At 36.0% G+C, this 20,369-nt stretch overlaps 1 protein-coding gene across 6 annotated transcripts in view; it reads right to left on the bottom strand.

Annotated features, from left to right (window-relative positions):
• SCAPER (S-phase cyclin A associated protein in the ER) overlaps positions 1–20,369 on the bottom strand; it is a 616,772-nt gene that overhangs the window by 317,044 nt on the left and 279,359 nt on the right. For all 6 annotated transcript variants that reach the window (XM_004468178.4, XM_004468179.4, XM_071214311.1 and 3 more), the window contains 2 exons: positions 19,976–20,128; positions 19,308–19,415 (listed from right to left, as the gene is read on the bottom strand). In XM_004468178.4, the coding sequence (XP_004468235.1) occupies positions 19,308–19,415; positions 19,976–20,128 (261 nt within the window). The remainder of the gene's footprint in view (positions 1–19,307; positions 19,416–19,975; positions 20,129–20,369) is intronic.

Here is a 20,369-nt window from a genome sequence, read left to right as displayed (position 1 = left end):
TTCTCCTATTTTATTCCTATTCCACTATCTCCCATCCAATTCCCTCACTTTTCAGGTTAGATCCTATGGTACACATTTCAATTACTCTTGGGCCAATATTCTAAACTTTCTTACCCTCTATTCTCACACCTTCTTGGAAAAATCCCACTTCTTCTGCAGGTAAAGTGCAGAGAAAAAGTCCACAATGGATCCAGTGACACTATACATTACGGATACCATCATCAACCAGGTCCTCAACACTGCCTAGCCACCTGATAACACTGATTCTGCAACAGATTAACTTGTTTTACAGTTCTCTTGAAATATGTACAAGCTATTACAAAAGTATTTTCTTAACCTCATGTTCCAAATCTGCCACCTGTTCTCTCTTCCTTCTCATTATAGTGGAGAAAGCACCTCCCAATCTTTCCAACTGTACTCTGGATCCTTTCTTCTCCTGTTTTTGCAGGAACCTCATGCCATCAAAATTAAGCTCCCTCCCATCTTTAACCCCTCCCTCTCTGATGGATACTTTTTATCAGAGTTTTAATAGTCTCAATTACTTACCATCTTAAATATAGAAATAAACAACAATCCAAATGAAAGTTCCAATTCTGCTTAGGAGAAGATGACAATGTATCATTTCCACCATTTTAACAATGACAAATACAAGATAATCTACAAAATTTGACTCTTTTTGAGCTCATCAGAAAGCAATGGCAACCAAGTGAACTCAATCCTGAAGAATGAGAAGCCCCTCCAGAGAAATGGAACACAAATGGTTTCACCTATGACAAAAAACAGGAGGAAGAGGCATCTGCTATAAGATTAAGAAGAAAGCAAATAAAATTATAACTAATTCGTAAAGGCCAATTATAGGCGTTAATGACAGGTTAGGATAACTGGAAGCTCCAGACAAAATGAGAGCATACATTCTCTTGCAAGTTCTTTTCCACAGTCCTCCCCTAGGTGCTCAAAGGAAAAATTAGAGGCAGGGCAGGAAACTAGGCACAGAGCCCTCAGTGATGCAGGCATGCAGGTGGCGATTGACAGATGCTGGAGTTGAGACACAAAATCTCTCTGTCACATGAGACAAATGCCTTAAACTGAAGGAAGAGCAGAAAACCCTCCCAGTTCCCTGGACCCACGCAAAAATCCATTACTTTTCTGGGAGTGGTAGAAGCAAAACTCATCTATCTCTGAGGGAGCATAAGGAAACTTCTTACTTTCAGGGTCCAGACAAAGATGCATTGTTGAGTGTCCAAGGAGACCAAGACACATAGAGTTCATAGGACAAAATATCAGAGAGAAGAGAGATGTACACAGAAGGAGAATCCTGGAGATCTATAAGATCAGCATGCACTGATCAGCATATATGCCTAACAGGAAACAGGAGGCCAGGGAAAGAACCACCCAAAAGTATTAGTGGGAAAGTATAGAGTCTGGTATTCAAACAGAGCCAGTCAGACTGGAATAATTAATAATTCACAGGGCCTTGGGTAGAATATTCACAAAGGTTTTGCCTCAATATGGGCAATAATTAATTCTAAGTAAGTGCTGCTCCAGGCCTGCCTGACAAACCACAAAAGCAATAACTTAAGGGATCAAAGTATTTCCAAGTAGCTTAAACATATCATAGAAAAAAAAAGCTCAAGATTTATAAGAATACAAAAATATTCAACACACAACAAGATAAAATTCACAGGGGCTGGATCCAATCAAAGATGACCAGGCATGCAGAGGTAGGAAAACACAATTCATGTGGAGAACCGTTAGTCAAAACCAACCCCAAATGAACACAAATGTTAGAAATAGCAGAGGACATTAAAAAAACTTTTTTTTTTAAAAAAACTGTATTCTACATGCTCAACAAGTTAAATAGAGATACAGAAGATATTTTTTAAAATCTGAACTTCTACAATGTCTGAAATAAAAAATACATACAGTGGATGGCATTAATGGCATATTAGACACTGCAGAAGAAAAGATTTCTGAACTTAAAGTCATAGAAATATAAACTAACAAAATTGAAAGGGTGGGGGGTATATGGAGACCTCATATTTTTTTAATGTAAAATTAAAAAAAAAATAAAGACCAAAAAAAAAAAATTGAAACACACAAGTACCCCCATCCTGGGGAGGCCTGATGTTCTCAAACAGAGGACAGGGTGTCTCTTGAGAGCATGGGTGGTTCCCAATGGGGGAAGACAGACTAGTGCGCCAAGCCCTGAGCATCGTTGCAAGTATCTACAAATCTCCTTCAAGCAATGAAGCTTGGTTGTCACTGTGGGCCCTGAGGGAATGGGGAGAGAGGAATATAATAGATGGAAAAGGAGGTAACTGGGGGGCAGTGGAACTGTTCCAAAAGATTATGCAACTATGGATATAAGCCATGTTATATTTCACCAAAAATTTGTAAGTGTATAGTCTAAAATGTAAACCATAACGTAACCAAAGATTTAGAAAGTGTACAGTCTAAAATATAAACCATAATGTAAACCAAAATGGAACCATAGTTAGTAGCTATGTTTCAATATCTGTACATCAGCTGTAGCAAATATAACATCCACATGTAAAAAGATCATTGCTGGGGAAGCAGGAAAAGGGTCTGATGTTGGGTACATGGGAGTCCCCTATATTATATATGTGACTTCACTGTGATCTAAAACTTTTTTGAAGACAAAATTAAAAATTAAAAAAAAAAAGGATGTAGACACTGAGGAAGGAATGGAAAAGATATACATGCAGGGCAACACCTATTACAGTGATGAAAGGCAAAATATCAAAAACAAAGTTTAAGATATTTTTCATTTTTAATACCCCAATTTATTTTTTACTTTAGTTTTTCTAAATTACTATGTATTCTATTTCTAATCTTTTAACCTGTCAATACTATTTCATTTTCCTACTAATTGAACTTGGCAATATATTAGGCTTCATTTTTGAAGTTTTGGAACACAGAGGGGTTCAACTATGGCAGAAGAGGAGCACTGGTGTGGGGTGTCATTGATGGGAGATGAATCGGTGGGAGGGAGTTCTCCAGGGCATGCATATAGGGTATATAGATACGTTCGGATGTTCGCTGGGTATTGTCATTGTGGGTAGTTATACATGACAACTGAGGAGTGCTGAGTTCCCATCCTGGGAAGCTCTGCGGCATTCCCCAAGGGAACAGCAACAATCCCCCAAGTGCAAGGGCAAAGACCAGTAAAGGATGATCCAATGATGGGCCCCCTGATACGGACAATTATGCTTATGAACCTGTGTGCTTGAAACTGCAACTAGGCCTAGAGCTGCAGGGTACCTGTGAGTAATCTCCGAAAGCCTCCAAGTTGCTCAAATGTGGCCACTCTCTAAGTGAAACTCAGCATGTAAATACATTACCTTGCCCCTAGCATGGGACATGATTCCCAGAGATGAGCCTCCCTGGCACCAAGGAATTACTAATATCACCAGCTGGTGATGCAGCTAGAAAAAGACCTTGAACAAAAGGAGGAAATGGCAAAGACAAATGAGTTTATATGGCTAAGAGACTTCAAAATGAGTTGGGAGGTCATCAGAGGGGTCATGCTTACGCAGAGACCAGCCAAAGCAGATAGAACCTCAGGTACTGGTGCTCCTAAGGGCTACAGAGACACACAGGTTCTACGGTCATGAGAGATGGCTCTGGAGTTCAGCGCCTTGCCAGTGGGCCCTACTTTGGAATTTGAACTCCTGATTGTGATGGAGTTGGACTCAGATGTGACCTATCTACACATGCCTCTTCTGTCACTTCTTCTGAAAGTGTGATTGGCACTGGGGTTTGTATATGCTCAGGAGATTTGAATCTCTGAACTGTCCATGTACCAGCTGGGTTCTGAACCTAGCAGAGTTGCAACATCTACTCTCCAGTTCTTTGGAATTACCCAGGTCAGCTTATGGGAAGGTAAGAATGGTCAACCACCACACCAGGGAACTGAGAGATTCTACAATTGAAAGCAGGAGAATTGCATCTATCAGTCATGTGGGATCTAAGCCCCCTCTTGATTTAGAGGTGGAGTGGACATTGCCATCCCTGGTTCTACAGGATGGAGGAATATAATATGGATTGGAGTGGACTTGCTGGTATTCTACCATACTATAGAACTGTTGTGACTCTAGCAATGGAAGAAATTCTATCACTGGTGTGGAGACAGTGGCCATGGGAGTTGCTAAGGGCAGGGAGAGTGAGGAAGAGGTGTGATATGGGACATTTTGAGTTATGCTGAATGATATTGCAGGGACAGATGCAGGACATTATATATCCTGCTATAACCCACTGGATGGACTGGGGGAGCGTGTGAACTACAATGTAAACTATGGTCCATGCAGTATGGCAGTGCTCCAGGGTGTATTCACCAAATGCAATGAATATGCCACACTGATGAAAGGGGATGTTGATGTGGGAGGAGTGGGGAGGTATGGGGTGGGGAATAGGGTATATGGGAACCTCTTATGTTTTTTAATGTAACATTTTGTGTGATCTATTTATCTCTTAAAAAAAAGACAATAAAGAATTTGCTAATAAATAAATAAATTGGATTGCCATGCTGCTTTAAAAAAAATAATGAAAAGAGAATTAGTGAAATGGAACAACTCTAAGTAGCCTAATACATGAGTAATGAGAAACCCAAGAAGTCAGGAATGTGTAGGATAAACACAGAAAAAAATATTTGAATAAATAGAGGCTGAAAATTTTCCAAACTTAAAGAAAACTATAAACCCACAGATAAAAGAAGTTGAATGAAATCCAAGAATAAGAAACATGAATAAAACTATAGCAGTGTACATCTTGATCAAACTACTCAAAACCAGTGATAAAAAGAAAATCTTCAAAGAATCTAGAAGGAAAAATACCATTTCAGAACACAGGGGCAAAAATAAGCAAAGCAACACATTTCTTGGCTAAAATAACGCAAGTGAGAAAAGCCTGGCATCTTCTTTAAAATACTGAAAAGTGAAAACTGTCAACCTAAAATTCTATATCCAGAAAAAAAATCTTTAAAAATGAAAGCAAAATAAAGATGTTTCAAAACATACAGAAGCTGAAATAATTCATAACCAGAAGACCTGTGCAGCAAAAATTATTAAAGGATATCCTTCCGACAGAAGGAAAATCATTAAGTTGTAAATCTGGATCTACAAAAAGGAATGACAAACAAACGAAACTGTAACCGGTAGAGTAAACACATAAAATTTAGAAGCATTATTTAAATCTCTTTAAAAGGCAAATGACTCTTTAAACAAAATAACAGCAATGTATGATGGGATTTATAACATATATAAAAGCAAAATGAATGCCAACAATAGCATAAAGATGGACAGGGAAAAATTAAAGCATATTATTTAAAGGTTCTTATACTATAAGTGAAATGATATCACTTGAAGGTAGACTATGACAGGTTAACAATGTATATTATAAACCCTAAAGAACTACTTAAATGACAAATAGAAGAGTTACAGCTAATCAGCCAACAACAACAAAAAACCAAACTGGAATCAAATGCAAATGGTCTAAATACACCAATTAAGAGGCCAATATTTGACTGAATTAAAAAAACAACAACAAGACCCAATTGTATTATATGTCACCTATAAGAAACTAGACATAACGGTCAAAACGAAAAGGAGGGAAGCAGATGTGGCTCAACAGATAGAGCATCTGCCTATCATACAGGAGGTCTAAGGGTTCTATACCCAGGGCTTATGTGGCGAGCTGGCCCATGCACAGTGCTGCTGTGAGCAAGGAGTGCAGGTCCACACAGGATTGTCCCTGCATAAGGGTGCCCCCTGCACAAGGATTCATCTACCTAATTCTATAATGCCAACATCACCTTAATATCAAGGCCACATAAAAACGCCACAAGAAAACCAAAGACTAATCTCTCTAATGAACTTAGGTGCTAAAATCCTTAACAAAATACTTGCTAATCATAGTCAACAATACATCAAATGAATTATACACCATGATCAAGTGAGTTTTATCCTAGAGATGCAAGGATATTTCAATATAAGAAAATCAATGTAATATACCACGTTAACAGATCGAAAGGAAAGAAGGAAACTTTCTCAACATGATAAATGGTATATATGAAAAACCCACAACTAACATCATAGTCATGAAATGCTAAAGGCTTTCTTTCTCGCTCAGCTTGGAAACAAGACAAGGATGCCTCCTGTTACCACCCTTATTTAACATTGTATTAGATGTACTTGCTTGAGCATGTAGGGAAGCAAAAGTAATAAAATGAATACAAACGGAAAGGAAGAAGCAAAAATTTCACTATTTGCAAATGGCATGATCATATATGAAGAAAGCCCTGAAAAATCTACAACAAAGTTTCTCGAGCTGATAAATGAATTCAGTAAACTGGAAGGATGTAAGATCAACATGCAAAAATCAGTACCATTTCTGCATACTAATGAGTAATCTGAGGAGGAAATCAAGAAAAAAATTCCACTTACAATAGCAACTACAAGAATCAAATATCTAGGAATAAACTTAATTAAGGATGTAAAGAACTTGTGCACAGAAAACTAAACAACATTATCAAAGGAAATCAAAGAAGATCTAAATAAATGGAAAATTCCATGTACACGGATTAAAAGGCTAAATATCAATAATATGTCTATCCTATCCAAATTGATTTACAGATTTAACACAATCCCAATAAAACTTAAAACCACAATTTTTTACCGAACTGGAAAAGCCAATTATGTAATTTATTTGGGAGAGCAAAGGGCCCCAAATAGCCAAAAACATATTGAAAAAGAAAATGAAATTGAAAGAATTACGGTCCTGACTTTGAAGCATACTAAAAAGCTACTGTGCTCAAAACTGCATGGCATTAGCACAAGGATAGACATACTGACCAATGGAAAGATGAGTTGAGAGTTCTGATATATATCCGTGCATATATGGCCAATTGATATTCAACAAGTCCAACAAGCTCTTTCAACTGGGACAGAATAGCCTCTTAAACAAATGGTGCTTCAAGAACTAGATATCTATATCCAAAAAGAATGAAAGAGGATCATCATTTCACACCCTATATAAAAATTAACTCAAGATGTATCAAAGACCTAAATAAAAGAGCCAAGACCATAAAGCTCCTAGAAGATAATGTAGGTAAGCATCTATGAGATCTTTTTTTTTTTTTTTTTTTTTAAGATTTATTTATTTATTTAATTTCCCCCCCTCCCCTGGTTGTCTGTTCTTGGTGTCTGTTTGCTGCGTCTTGTTTCTTTGTCCGCTTCTGTTGTCGTCAGCGGCACGGGAAGTGTGGGCGGCGCCATTCCTGGGCAGGCTGCTTCTTTCTTTTCACGCTGGGCGGCTTTCCTCACGGGCGCACTCCTTGCACGTGGGGCTCCCCCACGCGGGGGACACCCTTGCGTGGCACGGCACTCCTTGCGCGCATCAGCACTGCGCATGGCCAGCTCCACACGGGTCAAGGAGGCCCGGGGTTTGAACCGCGGACCTCCCATATGGTAGACGGACGCCCTAACCACTGGGCCAAAGTCCGTTTCCCTATGAGATCTTATAGTAGGAAATGATTTCATGAAATTTACAACCAATGTGTAAGCAACAAAAGGAAAAATAAATAAATGGGACTTCCTCAAAATGAAAAACTTGTGCTTCAAAGGAGTTTGACAAGAAAGAGAAAAAAGCAGCCTACTCAATGGGAGAAAATATTTGGGAACCACTTATCTGCTAAGGGTCTAATATCCAGCATATATAAAGAAATCCTACATCTCAAAAATAAAAAGACAACCCACTTAAAAAATGGACAAGAGATTTGAATAGACACTTTTCCAAAGAGAAAAGACCAGTGGCTAAAAAGCACAGGAAAAGATGCTCACATCACTAGCTATTAAGAAAATGCATACTAAAACGACAATACAATCATCTTACACCTACTAGAAAACAAAACAAAACAGAGAAGTGCAAGTGTTGGAGAGGATGTGGAGGAAACACTCATTCCCTGCTGGTGGGAATGTAGAATAGTATAGACATTTTGGAGGATGGTTTGGAGGTACTTCAGGAAGTTAACTATAGAATTGCCATATGATCCAGCAATCCTACTACAAGGTACATACCCAGAAGAATTGAAAGCAGGGACACAAACTGATATATGTATACCAGTGTTCACAGTGGCATTATACACTACTGCCAAAAGTTGGAAGCAACCCAAGTGTTCATCAACAGATGAATGGATAAGCAAAATGTGGTATACACATACAATGAAATTTTACTCAGTTGTAAGAAGGAATGAAGTATCGATACACATAACATCATGGACAAATTGCAAAGACCTTATGTTAAGTGAAGTTAGCAAGTCACTAAAGGACAAATATTGTATGACCTCACTGATATGACCTAAGCATATTAAACAGACTCACAGAGATAGTGTCTGGAAGATAGGTACCAGGAGACAGAAAGGAAGTAGAGAGTGGTGAGCTGATGCTCATTATGGGCAGAACCTATGATAAAATGTAAGACATGTTTGGCAGTGGATGGGGGAGATGGTGATGCAGGGAGTTATGATCGATGGTGCTGAAGTGTGAGGGTGAGTAGGGTGGGGGGGTGAGTTGGACTATCCATGGAACTAGGAGGGAGGGCTGGAGGAAGGGACAGTGAACTTTGGGGAGATGGAAGTCTATGGTTGAAAATATAACTATGGGAATGTTCTTTAGGCAAATATGGTGGGGGGGGTCACTGGTACAGGGAGTCAGGGATGGGGGATATGTAGGAAAAGATACACCTTGAGCAAGCGTCTATGGAATATGAATGTGATCATCTTGTCATAGGGTGTTATCTCAGTGGGTAGAGACCCATACAATAAACAACAAAATATTAAATTCCCACTTTGGGGAGTCCTGATATATTCTCAAATAGAGGATTAGGAATCTTTACAGTACATGTTTTTTTAAGGATTTATTTATTTATTTATTTATCTCCCCTTCCCCCCCACCCCGGTTGTCTGTTCTCTGTGTCTATTTGCTGCGTCTTCTTTGTCCACTTCTGTTGTTGTCAGCGGTACAGGAATCTGTGGGTTTTTTTGTTGCGTCATCTTGTTGTGTCAGCTCTCCATGTGGGCGGCGCCATTCTTAGTTAGGATGCACTTTCTTTGGTGCTGGACGGCTCTCCTTATGAGGCGCACTCCTTGTGCGTGGGGCTTCCCTATGCGGAGACACCCCTGTGTGGCAGGGCACTCCTTTGCGCGCATCAGCACTGCACATGGGCCAGCTCCACACGGGTCAAGGAGGCCCAGGGTTTGAACTGCGGACCTCCCATGTGGTAGATGGACGCCCTAACCAGTGGGCCAAGTCCGCTTCCCTCTTTACAGTACATTGACAGTGCCCAATAAAAGAAACCAGATCAATATGTCAAGCCCTCAATATTACTGCATGTAACTATGAACCTTATTCTTTAAAAATTGTGACTCAGTGGTTACCATAGGTTCTTGGGCTAGAGGGTGGGGAGAAAAGGTGGAACACAGGGCATATTTAGAGCACTGGAATTGTTCTGCATGATTTTGCAATGACAGATAAAGGTCTTTACACATTTTGTAAAAACCTATAAAATTGTATGATGCAGAGTATAAACCATAATGTAAACTATTGACCATGGTTAGCAGCAATGCTTTGGTATTTGTTAATCAATTTTAACAAATGTACATACTAATGTAGGATGTTATTGGTAGGGGAAGTTACTTTTCAATGTAACTTTTCTGTGATCTAAAGTTTCCTTTAAAATAAAGAATAAAAAAATATAATAGAAAGGATCAACAAAACCAAAGTTTATTTTTTTTTGAGAAAATTGACAAAACCTTAGCTAGACTTACAAAGAAGAAAAGAGAGAAGACACAAATAAATAAATAAAGCAGACATGAGAAGTGGGACATTACCACTGAGCCTGCAGAAAAAAGAGCTATTATAAGAGAATACTATAAGAATAACTGCAGGACAACAAACTAGACAATGTTGATGAAATGGATAAATTCCTAGAAACACAGGAACAACCCACACTGATCTTAGAAGACAGAAGACCATGACAAACCAGTCTCAAGCAAAGAAAGTGAAACAGTCATCAAAAACCTCCCAAAGATGAAAAGCATAGGACCAGTTGGCTTCACAGGTGAATTCCACCAATCATTCAAAGAAGATCCAATACCAATCTTGCTCAAACTCTCTGAAAAAACTGAACAGAAGAGGTTACCACCAAACTCATTCTATGAAGACAACATTATCCTAAAACCAAAGTCAGATAAAGATAGTACAAAAAACAAAAACTAGAGACCAATTTCTCTAGTAACTATAGATGCAAAATGCTCAACAAAATACTTGCAAATTGAATCTAGAAGAAAATTAATAACGTTATACACCACAATCAAGTGGGTTTTATCCCAGGTATGCACGGGTGATTCAACACAAGAAAATCATTAGTGTATTATACCACATTAATAAATTGAAGAAAATCACATGATGCTCTTGATTGATATAGAAAAGGCATTTGAAAAAATACAGCATCCTTTCTTGATTAAAAAAAAACTAAAGGAAATGACTAGAAGGAAACGTTTTCAATGTGGTAAAACGCATATATGAAAAACCCACAGCTAACATTGTATTCAATAGTGAAAGACTGTAAGCTTTTAGGAGCAAGACATGGATGCCTACAGCCACCACTGTTATTCAATATTGGACAAGAAGTTCTAGCCAGAACAATTAAGCAAGAAAAATAAATATTAAAAGAAACCCAAATAAAAAAGTAAAAAGTAAAATTTTTGCTATTCACTGATGATATGATCCAGTATCTAGAAAACTCTGAAAAGTCCACAACAAAACTACTAGAATGGATAGGCAAGTTCAGGAGAGTGGCACGATACATGATTAATACCTCAAATCAATAGCATTCCTATACACCACTAATGAGCAATCTGAAGAGGAAGTAAAAAAAAATTTCCATTCACAATAGCAATTAAAAGAATAAAATATTTAAGAACCAATATAACCAAGGCCATGAAGGACCTATATTTTATGCAGTTTATTCAAAAAACTATAAAACATTGCTGAAAGAAACCAAAGAAGACCTAAATAAATGGAAAAATCAAATTGAGAACAAAGAAATATGCCCTCACATCTATGGTCAAGTGATTTTTTTATTAAGGCTATCAATCCCTCCCAGCTGGACCAGAACAGTCTATTCAACAAATGGTGCTGGGAGACTGGACATCTATATCCAAAAGAAAAAAAGAATACCCCCATCTCACACCTTATACAAAAATTAGAGGGGAGCAGGTGTAGCCAGTAATTAGGTTCTTGCTTCACATGTATGAGGTCCCAGGTTGAATCCCTGGTGCCTCAAAAATAAAAGTAAAAACAAAACAAAAACTCAAAATGAATCAAGGACCTAAATACACAATCTAGAATCATGAAACATCTAGCAGAAAATGTAGGGAAACATCTTTTAAGATCTTCTGGTAAACAGTAGTTTCTTAAACCTTATACACAAAGCGCAAGTAACAGAAGAAAAAATAGATAAATGGGACCTTCTCAAATTAAATAGTGTTGTTTTTCAAAAGACTGCCAAAAAATTAAAAATGCAGCCTACTCAATGGGAGAAAATATTTGGAAACCACATATCCAATAAAAGACTTGAACAGACATTTTTCCAAAGAGGAAATGCAAATGGCCAAAGAGTCCATGAAGAAATGCTCAACTTCATTAGCTATTACAGAAATGTAGATGAAAGCTACAATGAGATATCAGTTCACATATTATATAATGGTTATTATTTTAAAAAAAGAAAAGAAAACTACAAATGCTGGAGAGGATATGGAGAAATGGAAACACTCCTTCACTGTCAGTGAGAATGTAGAATGGTGTAGCCTCTGTGGAAGACAGTTTGGCTGTTTCTCAAGAAGTTGAATATAATACTTCTGTATGACCCAGGAATCCCATTACTAGGAATATATCTAGAAGAACTGACAGCAAGGACATGAACTGACATTTGCACACCAGTTTTCATAGCAGCATTATTCACAACTGCTAAAATAACAAATCAAGTGTCCATCAACCAATGAATGGATAAACAAATGTGGTATATACAAACAATGTAATACTATTCAGTTGTAAGAAGAAATGAAATCAGAATGCATATGACAATATGAATAAATCTTCAGAACATGATGTTGAGTGAAATAAGCCAGACACAAAAGGAAATATATTGTATGGGCTCAATGGAAGTAAACTCTAGAATACAGGTTACTAGGAGATAGAATGTGGGTTGAGAATGGGAGCAGATGCTTAATGTATAATATGTAAAATTTTTACTAAGCCTTACTGTAAAAGTATGGAAATGAATAGAGTTGGTGGTAACACATTATAGTAAGTATGACTGACACTGCTGGATTTATAAATTTGATTGTGGCTCAAAGGAGTACTCTAGGGATGTAAATGTCAATTGAAAGGAAGGTGGAGGATAATCTAGGGACAATAACACTGATTTCAGTGGTGAATGAGGATTGTGGTTACTAGTATAAATATAAGAATGTTATTCTTTTACAAAGTATAAAGTATATGGTGATACATGGAAAATTACAACTAATGTAACTTATGGATAAAAGTTATCAGTAATATAATATTTTTGCAGCAATGGCAAAGAAGAAATGATACCAATTCTAAGGGACAACAATATGGGTATATAAGTGGATATAAGATTTTTCTTTTTGGAGTAATGAAAACTTTCTAAAATTGAGTTAGGTGATGACAACATAACTCTTTGATGAAAATGAGAGACAATGAGTATACCCTTTAAATGGGTTGTACAAGGCATGCGACTGTATAACAGTGAATTCTGTGGTGGAAGATGGACTGTTGTTCAACTCATGAACTATAACAAATATATAATATTAATACAGGATGTTACTAATCTGGTGGGGTGGGAAAAACACACCAAATGTGAGATATGGGCTATTGTTAGTAGTAACATTTTGATGATGCTTTTTCATAGTTTGTAACAAATGTTTCAGAACAATGCAAGGTTTTGGTGGTAGGGTGATGTACAGGAGCCCTCTATGATGATATGCATGATTGTTTTGTAAGTTCACAACTTTCACTATACACTTATTGTTTATGTATGTTCATGCATGAATGATAAACTTCAATAAAATTTTTAAATGAAATAAAAAAGTACATATTACAAAACTTTGAGAGCATATTCAAGTGGAAGCTTCCACTGTTAACCTATGCTGAGAGCAGCAATAAATTATCACATTTGCTCCTATCTTTTAATACAACCCGTAGCCATATTCTGCAACTTCTCTCAACTGACACAAAAAACTCAGATAAAAAAATACAAGTCTGTACCCAGTACAAGGTAAAAGGATCTGGATTAAGAGTTTAAGGAATTTAAATTTTTTTTATACAGCAATAGTGTTTACATATATGGTTAAATTCTTAAAGACAACAAGTGAGCTACCAATAACTACCCAAAATAGATGATAACTTTTAACATTTAAAATGTCAGCTAAAAACACTCCTATCTAATCCCCAAATAAACAGAACCTAACAGGAAAAAACAATCTCAATGACTATAAGTAAACTATAAAATTAGGCAACCACAGTAATGCAAGCTAAAATGTAGCATATTACTGTAAATATGCTCCAACCACACATGCAGAAAAGTATGGCTGAAATGGCTTGTCATGTTTGTATTAGTTTACTGGTATTATGACATCTGTCTAGGAGACACACTAAAAAAGTTTCACAAAAAATTAAACATCCAGGGCTTCTGAATGGTGGGTATCCACTACCTTTTTAAAATTGTATTTTACAGGAAAGCGGATTTAGCTCAACTGATAGAGCATCCACCTACCACATGGGAGGTCCAGGGTTCAAACCCAGGGCCTCCTGGTCCATGTGGAGAGCTGCCCCACACACAGTGCTGATACGTGCAAGGAGTGCCGTGCCACACAGGGGTGTCCCCCACATAGCGGAGCCCCATGTGCAAGGAATGTGCCCTGCAAGGAGAGCCGCCCCACATGAAAGAAGTGTAGCCTGCCCAGGAGTAAGGCTACACACACAGAGAGCTGATACAGCAAGATGACGCAGTAAAAAAGAGAAACAGATTCCCAGTGCCGCTGACAAGAATGCAAGTGGACACAGAACACACAGCGAATGGACACAGAGAACAGACAAATGTGTGTGTGTGTGGGGGGGGGGGGAATAAAATAAAAAATAAATCTTTTTTAAAAAATTGCATTTTACAACAAAGGAAGTGCTTAAAAGAAAAGATTCATGGAAAGGAACTCTATTTAGTTGTAATTTACCAATCTACTCACACAGACTCTGCAAAAGCCGTAAGAAAATTATAGTTCTTTAGGTTTCTAGCTTCAATCATTGGTTAATGATCAATATCTCCTAAACTGAATGTTTAATAAAAGAGAAGATAGCAAACATGGAAAAATTACTATAATTATTAGCAGTGAAACAGTGGGGAAAGCACAGTGGTCATACAATATCAGAAGAATGACCAACAGATATAACTAGAGTAATATTTCAAAAATGATTAATGCTGTTATTTATTTTGCCTTACATGGCACATGGCCTTTGGCTATTTCAGCCCAGTGAGAGAAGTGATTAGATTTGTTCTAAAATAAATGCAAGAAAGAAGTATTCAATAATAATCAGCTTTAGAGTAAAATAAATAACAACAGTCTTCTAATCCAGGCTATTATTTTGAGGAGATTTAATAAATTCATCTTGTCATTTAGCATGTTAATCATCAAGCTTGGAAGATTCAATTATAGAGAAGGTTCCCCTTTGTAATGTCATGGCTTAGTTACATGGCTAGAGTAGGAAGGAAGGAGAATAATAAATGTAAGAGTGGTTAAAGTAAATTCTATCCATTTCCAGCCCCCCAAAAAAAATGATGATAAAGGGAAGAGAGTAAAAAAAAGATGTGTGTCAGCTAAATGAGAGTAATAACAAGTGTTACCTTTTTTGAGTCTTAAAAGAGACTCTCTCCAGCTGCCCCTGGCACCCCATGGAGTGTGGTCACATCAACATGACCAAACTACATGGTCAGGGAGAGGTCCTGTGGTTTAGCTCTCTCAAGATGCCTTTAGTTCCTATGTGGTATAGATCCTGTGGTAGAAGCCAGCAGGCCTGTCAGGAGCCAACTGGAGACGATGGAAGAGCCTCAAAGATATATTGGCAGAGAAGAAAGAAGCAGGTCAGGGTCAGAAAGAGGTACATAAATGACTAATTCTCCACTGGAAATAACAGATCAGGAGTTCACCAGCTACTCTTTAGGACTGATGGTCAGAAAAACACTAAATGAAGAGGCAAAAAGGGACTCACACTGGAAGTCAGAAAACATGGAAGAATTGTACACTAAGACCTCAAGTTTTCATCTTTCCCATAGGGTCATGTAAGCCATGCCCTTCCTCCAATACACAAAGATGTCTTCTCAAGGAGACAAACAAGGGGATGGGCACTGCGTATTTTTAATGAAAAGAGGATGGATACTAACTAAAGATACTTTAAAATTATAGAATCAAACTGAGGTTTAAAATAAACTGGTAATTTGATTAAAATTTTTTCTTGAACCAGAGGGGATCTTGTGAAGAAGAGTAAATCAGCTAGAGATATAGAGCTACATATTCTCTACACATTATAGTTACATTAATAGTAAACTTTCCACCCAAGGGATTCCAAAAGCTAGCGGAAATCTACAAACTAACAATCAGCTATATGTGTGAGTGCTGAATACATGCATATATGCATGCACACACATACAAATACAAAAACTATAAAGATTTTCCCAGACTATTAATTAAAATAAATGATGGCAAGGGAAGCTGCATTCCATAAGAAAGTGTAAGATGTTTTTAGATCATTTTTCAAACTGAATTAAGAGTGATTTTAACTCTATTGAGTACTGACTTCTGCCTTGACAAATAAAGGTGAGCAACATAAGAAAATGAATTATATCAGGATTTATATCTTATTTGCCAGATTGCCACCAATTCTAGGGGCCATCTTTCTACTTCTCCTTCTGTTAACACAGGGACCCCTGGACAAAGAGGTCAGCTTATATATCATTTCATTAAATACAGAGATATATTGATGATTTTGCTAATTTAAAATTTCATTTTTTTCCCAATAATCTAATTAGCATAATTTTACTAGGAAGAAATGTTAATTTGGATTTTCTAAAACCACACTTGGTTGCAAACAACCCATAAATTGTAGTTAATTTCAGATCCTTCATGAAAGTACCTTTCATACTTTTCAGGAGTCAAAAATTAATTATTTCCTCTCTAAGTACACATGTAACAAATAGAGCTTGTACAATTTACATGCTTTTTAAAGCCAAGGAGTCTCACAAACCTAAATGTGTATGAACCCAAAAATGAAAATTTAATTCATTCTTGATATAGGATTAAATGTACTTTATTCAAGTTGCACAAATTTCAGGAAAATTACTATCAGCTTCTTTAGATAGTGTGAAAAACAGACCATAAAAAAATCAGAGTTTTCACTAAAATGCATTATTTTATTATTTCTCTGGCAATTCAGTAAAAAATTAAATTTTGGAAAGTATTTAAAACTAGCACCCATTTTTACCTTCAAAAGTCACACACTTTTATTGTTTGGAGTTTATAACAATGAGAGAGAAAAAAATCAAATGTAACGTTTCTTTATGTGAATTCTCAAGAAACACTGGAAAATTTTCCCAAATTACAATAAAAACACAAAACAATAAAGCTTTCTTGCTGGGCAGCTACATATTATGCTTAACAGGCTTAAAACAAAATGTGTCAAAGATCAAGAGTAAGTTATCTGAGATGTCAGGTGTATAAGGTCAAAGGTATAATTTTATTAGGTCAGAGAGATATAAATAAAATCTTTTATGTCAAAGAAGAAGGGTCACAGACAAGGTGTTTATAAAATAAAGACATCACAGATGACAAGTAATAACTTTAAGTAGAACAAGTATATTTACTATAGATACCTTCACTGATTAAAAATGAAACTTCAAAGTGAGTAAACATATAATTGCCTTTCTATATCACATAACTCATATGCTATATTGCATACTCATTTTAGAAAGAGCTATAACCAAGGAAAACTACATGCATAAAGTGAGAATGTAAAGAAAATATAATTCCTTTAAACTGAAACAGTACATAAAACGAACACATCAATCAAATTTCAAACCACAACAACTAAATATCAGACTCCTATGAGAGCTATAAAAATTAGATGATTCATAAGCAGAGATGATGCATATTTATCTTCCAAAGTACATGAAATCAATACTTTACTTCTCACCTTCTCTCACTGAAATAAAACACATGCAATTTATATTTGTTTACATAATAGTACTACTCCAGAAAAATTCTAAATTTTACTGTAAATTAAATAATATATTTAGTTCTTCTATTAGGGAACTCTGTACATATAATTTTTATAAGTGGAATAATATCCATTATAAGAGGAATAATTACATTCTAATTAACTGAGGCAATTTAGAATTTTCTTAAAGTGGGCACACATACACATGACTCTAGTTCTAATGAGCAAACTTAAGTAGAGAGGGGAAGTAATTATATGAATGGCTCATGAAAACAAAAATTTCACACTCTCTCCATAGAATTGGAGTAAAGGGGAAAAAATATTTGAGATAAATTAAATAGATGGTTCATTTTCAATTTTTCTTGGACTAACAGTAGCTAGTATTTACGAAGAAAAAATTTAGAGGCTGATTTCAATGATACCTAGCAAGCCATTCTGTACAACCTTTCCACTTAAATAATAAGCATTTATTAAATACTTTATTATGTGTCAATAATTACATTAAACAATGTGTATATATAGGGAATGAACAGTGAGAGACTTCCAATTCCAGCCACTGTGAAGTAGTCTGTATTGGACTAATCTTCCAACTCTGAAAGGTTCACAAAAATAGACACCAAAAAATTATATGAAGCCATTAACAAAAAAGCAGTACAATCAGGACTTGAGAGACAATGATCACTAAAAAGAATGCACATAAGATGAGCTCCATATTCGCCCTGGCCTTTTCCTTAAAGACTTATGCCAATTTTTAGAATGGGAGACTAGTGTCCCAGCTGAAAATCTAGTCTTCCTGGGCTAAGGAGACAGAAATTGAGGTTCAGAGCTGTCAAAGAGGTTAGAACTTCAAAGGCAAAAATCCTAAAGAGGAGGAAATCACAGAGAATACAAAAAACAGCACGCAATATCCAGAAATCCAGGAGAAAACAGCACCTACCATTCCTTCTGCCTTCTAGATAAGATTAAGAACCAGTCACAGAATTACATCTGCTTCCAGACAATGTTCAATCTAGAACAATGCCTCAAATCTTTGCACCCTCCCCAAACTCATGTAGCATAATTCCAAATCCTGTAAGTCAGTTCTAATACCCTCTTACTAAGAATCCCCACAGTTCCTCAAGGAATGCATTTTCCCTTTTTGCAACAAGCCAATACCCTAATTTTATTTAACTACAGGCATATTCCTAGTGGTCATGACCTGGTGGTCATTTGTCAGGGCACTGACATAAAGCAATGAAAAGATTCATCCATTTTGTAGCATGTATTAGAACTTCATTCCATTTTATGGCTGACTAATAGTCCATTATGTGAATATATCACATTTACTTTATCCATTCATCTGTTGATGGAACTTCAGTTGCAAGAATCTTAAGAGATTCTTGACAAACGAATTTCCCATCTTTGGGCAGCTATCAAAAATTGAACCAACAAATTCATATATTACCTAGCTATGTCATGCAAACTGCTACAGCAATAACTGAATGAAAATATATATAAAAATATATATACAACTCTAAATTTCATGTAAACAATAATTATAGATGAACAAATAATGCATCTCAAAAAATTTCTAAATGGTTTATTGATGCAAAATGATCCATTTCTATAAAATTCTATAAAATTGACAATGTTAACTGACATCCAAGAAATTGGAACCATCAAAGAGTAATTTTTATGTTATTAAAATATCAAAATATCATAACCTTTATTTGCATTGAAATTATATAAATAACAGTATTAAAATCTTGTTTCTATGTTTCTCATTAAATTATATGTATATAAAATAAGGACACAACTAAGTGCTACATTGTGGTAGTTTTCAAATGCTAAATACAGTTTTAAACAATCACAAAATACATATGAACATGGAATTTTTTTAATACTAAAAGAGCTTTGCACATGCGAGGTATTCAATAAACACCTGCAAATAACAAAAGTAAAGCTTACCACTTCTTCATCTGAAAGTTCACGCCCTTGGATACTGCTATTCTCTCTCACAGTTTGCTGGTGTTTTTTCCCTTTAATGTGGCTAAAAAGATACACCTCTGAAGAGATCTAAAACATAAAATGGTTAAAATTATAATCAAAGTAACGTAATCAAAATAAAAATCTAATTTTAAGTATTACACATTTAATCCAGTATAATATATACAAATTAAGATCACTCTGGCATTTAAATAACAGGCTTGAAAATATTTTCTTCAGAACACAATTCTGAGACTCTTCTAGAAGACACATGCTCAAAAAAGGCATGCTATCAGAGCCAACCTTGACAGGAAATCATTTACTCTAAGTGATTCAAGTTTCAGCACTGAAAACGATTGCTTTTCATTTTTGGTCCAGTTACCCAAAAAGACTGACTTGGGCTGTAATTAAGCAGGTATACTAATTTTAGGAGCAACTGCATGCTTTGGCACTTTGCACTACTATTTCTAAGTGACGCTGATAATATTTGCAAACTATTTACTTTGAATAAAAAAATCATGAACGAAATCCATGATACTCAGCAGATGACTCAGCATGAGTTTAGAAAGACTAGGAGAATATATTTCCATGATTTAACAAACATTAGTAATAAATGATAATATAGCATTACAATATTGATAACAACCTACCAGGACATTGCAGAGAGAACATTGCTTCTTTCTTTCATAAGGGGTAAGTTTGGGGGCATAATCAGTATTTGCATGTCGTCCACTGCTTAACTCAGCAGCTTTTTCTTTTCTTTGTTCAATCTGTTCCATGTGCCTTCGAATGCTTTCATCATGCTGTAGATGAAGTTAAAGTTCAAGAATATTAAATAATTATTCAAATTAGACTGAAAACTTAGAAAAATAGTATTCCCATCACACATTTTAAAATAAGAGAATACCTTTTTTCAATGTTAACATGCACAGTACAGACAATAATTTATATAAAACCATTTAATGTCTCCCATACACACAGTAATGTTTCCTAAAGCTGTTCCACAGAGCTACTACACGGGACATTAATATTAATAGATATTTT

Source organism: Dasypus novemcinctus, chromosome 3 (genome assembly GCF_030445035.2).
Source record: "Dasypus novemcinctus isolate mDasNov1 chromosome 3, mDasNov1.1.hap2, whole genome shotgun sequence".
Lineage (NCBI taxonomy): Eukaryota > Metazoa > Chordata > Mammalia > Cingulata > Dasypodidae > Dasypus > Dasypus novemcinctus.
This window is presented reverse-complemented; position numbering and strand designations above follow the sequence as displayed.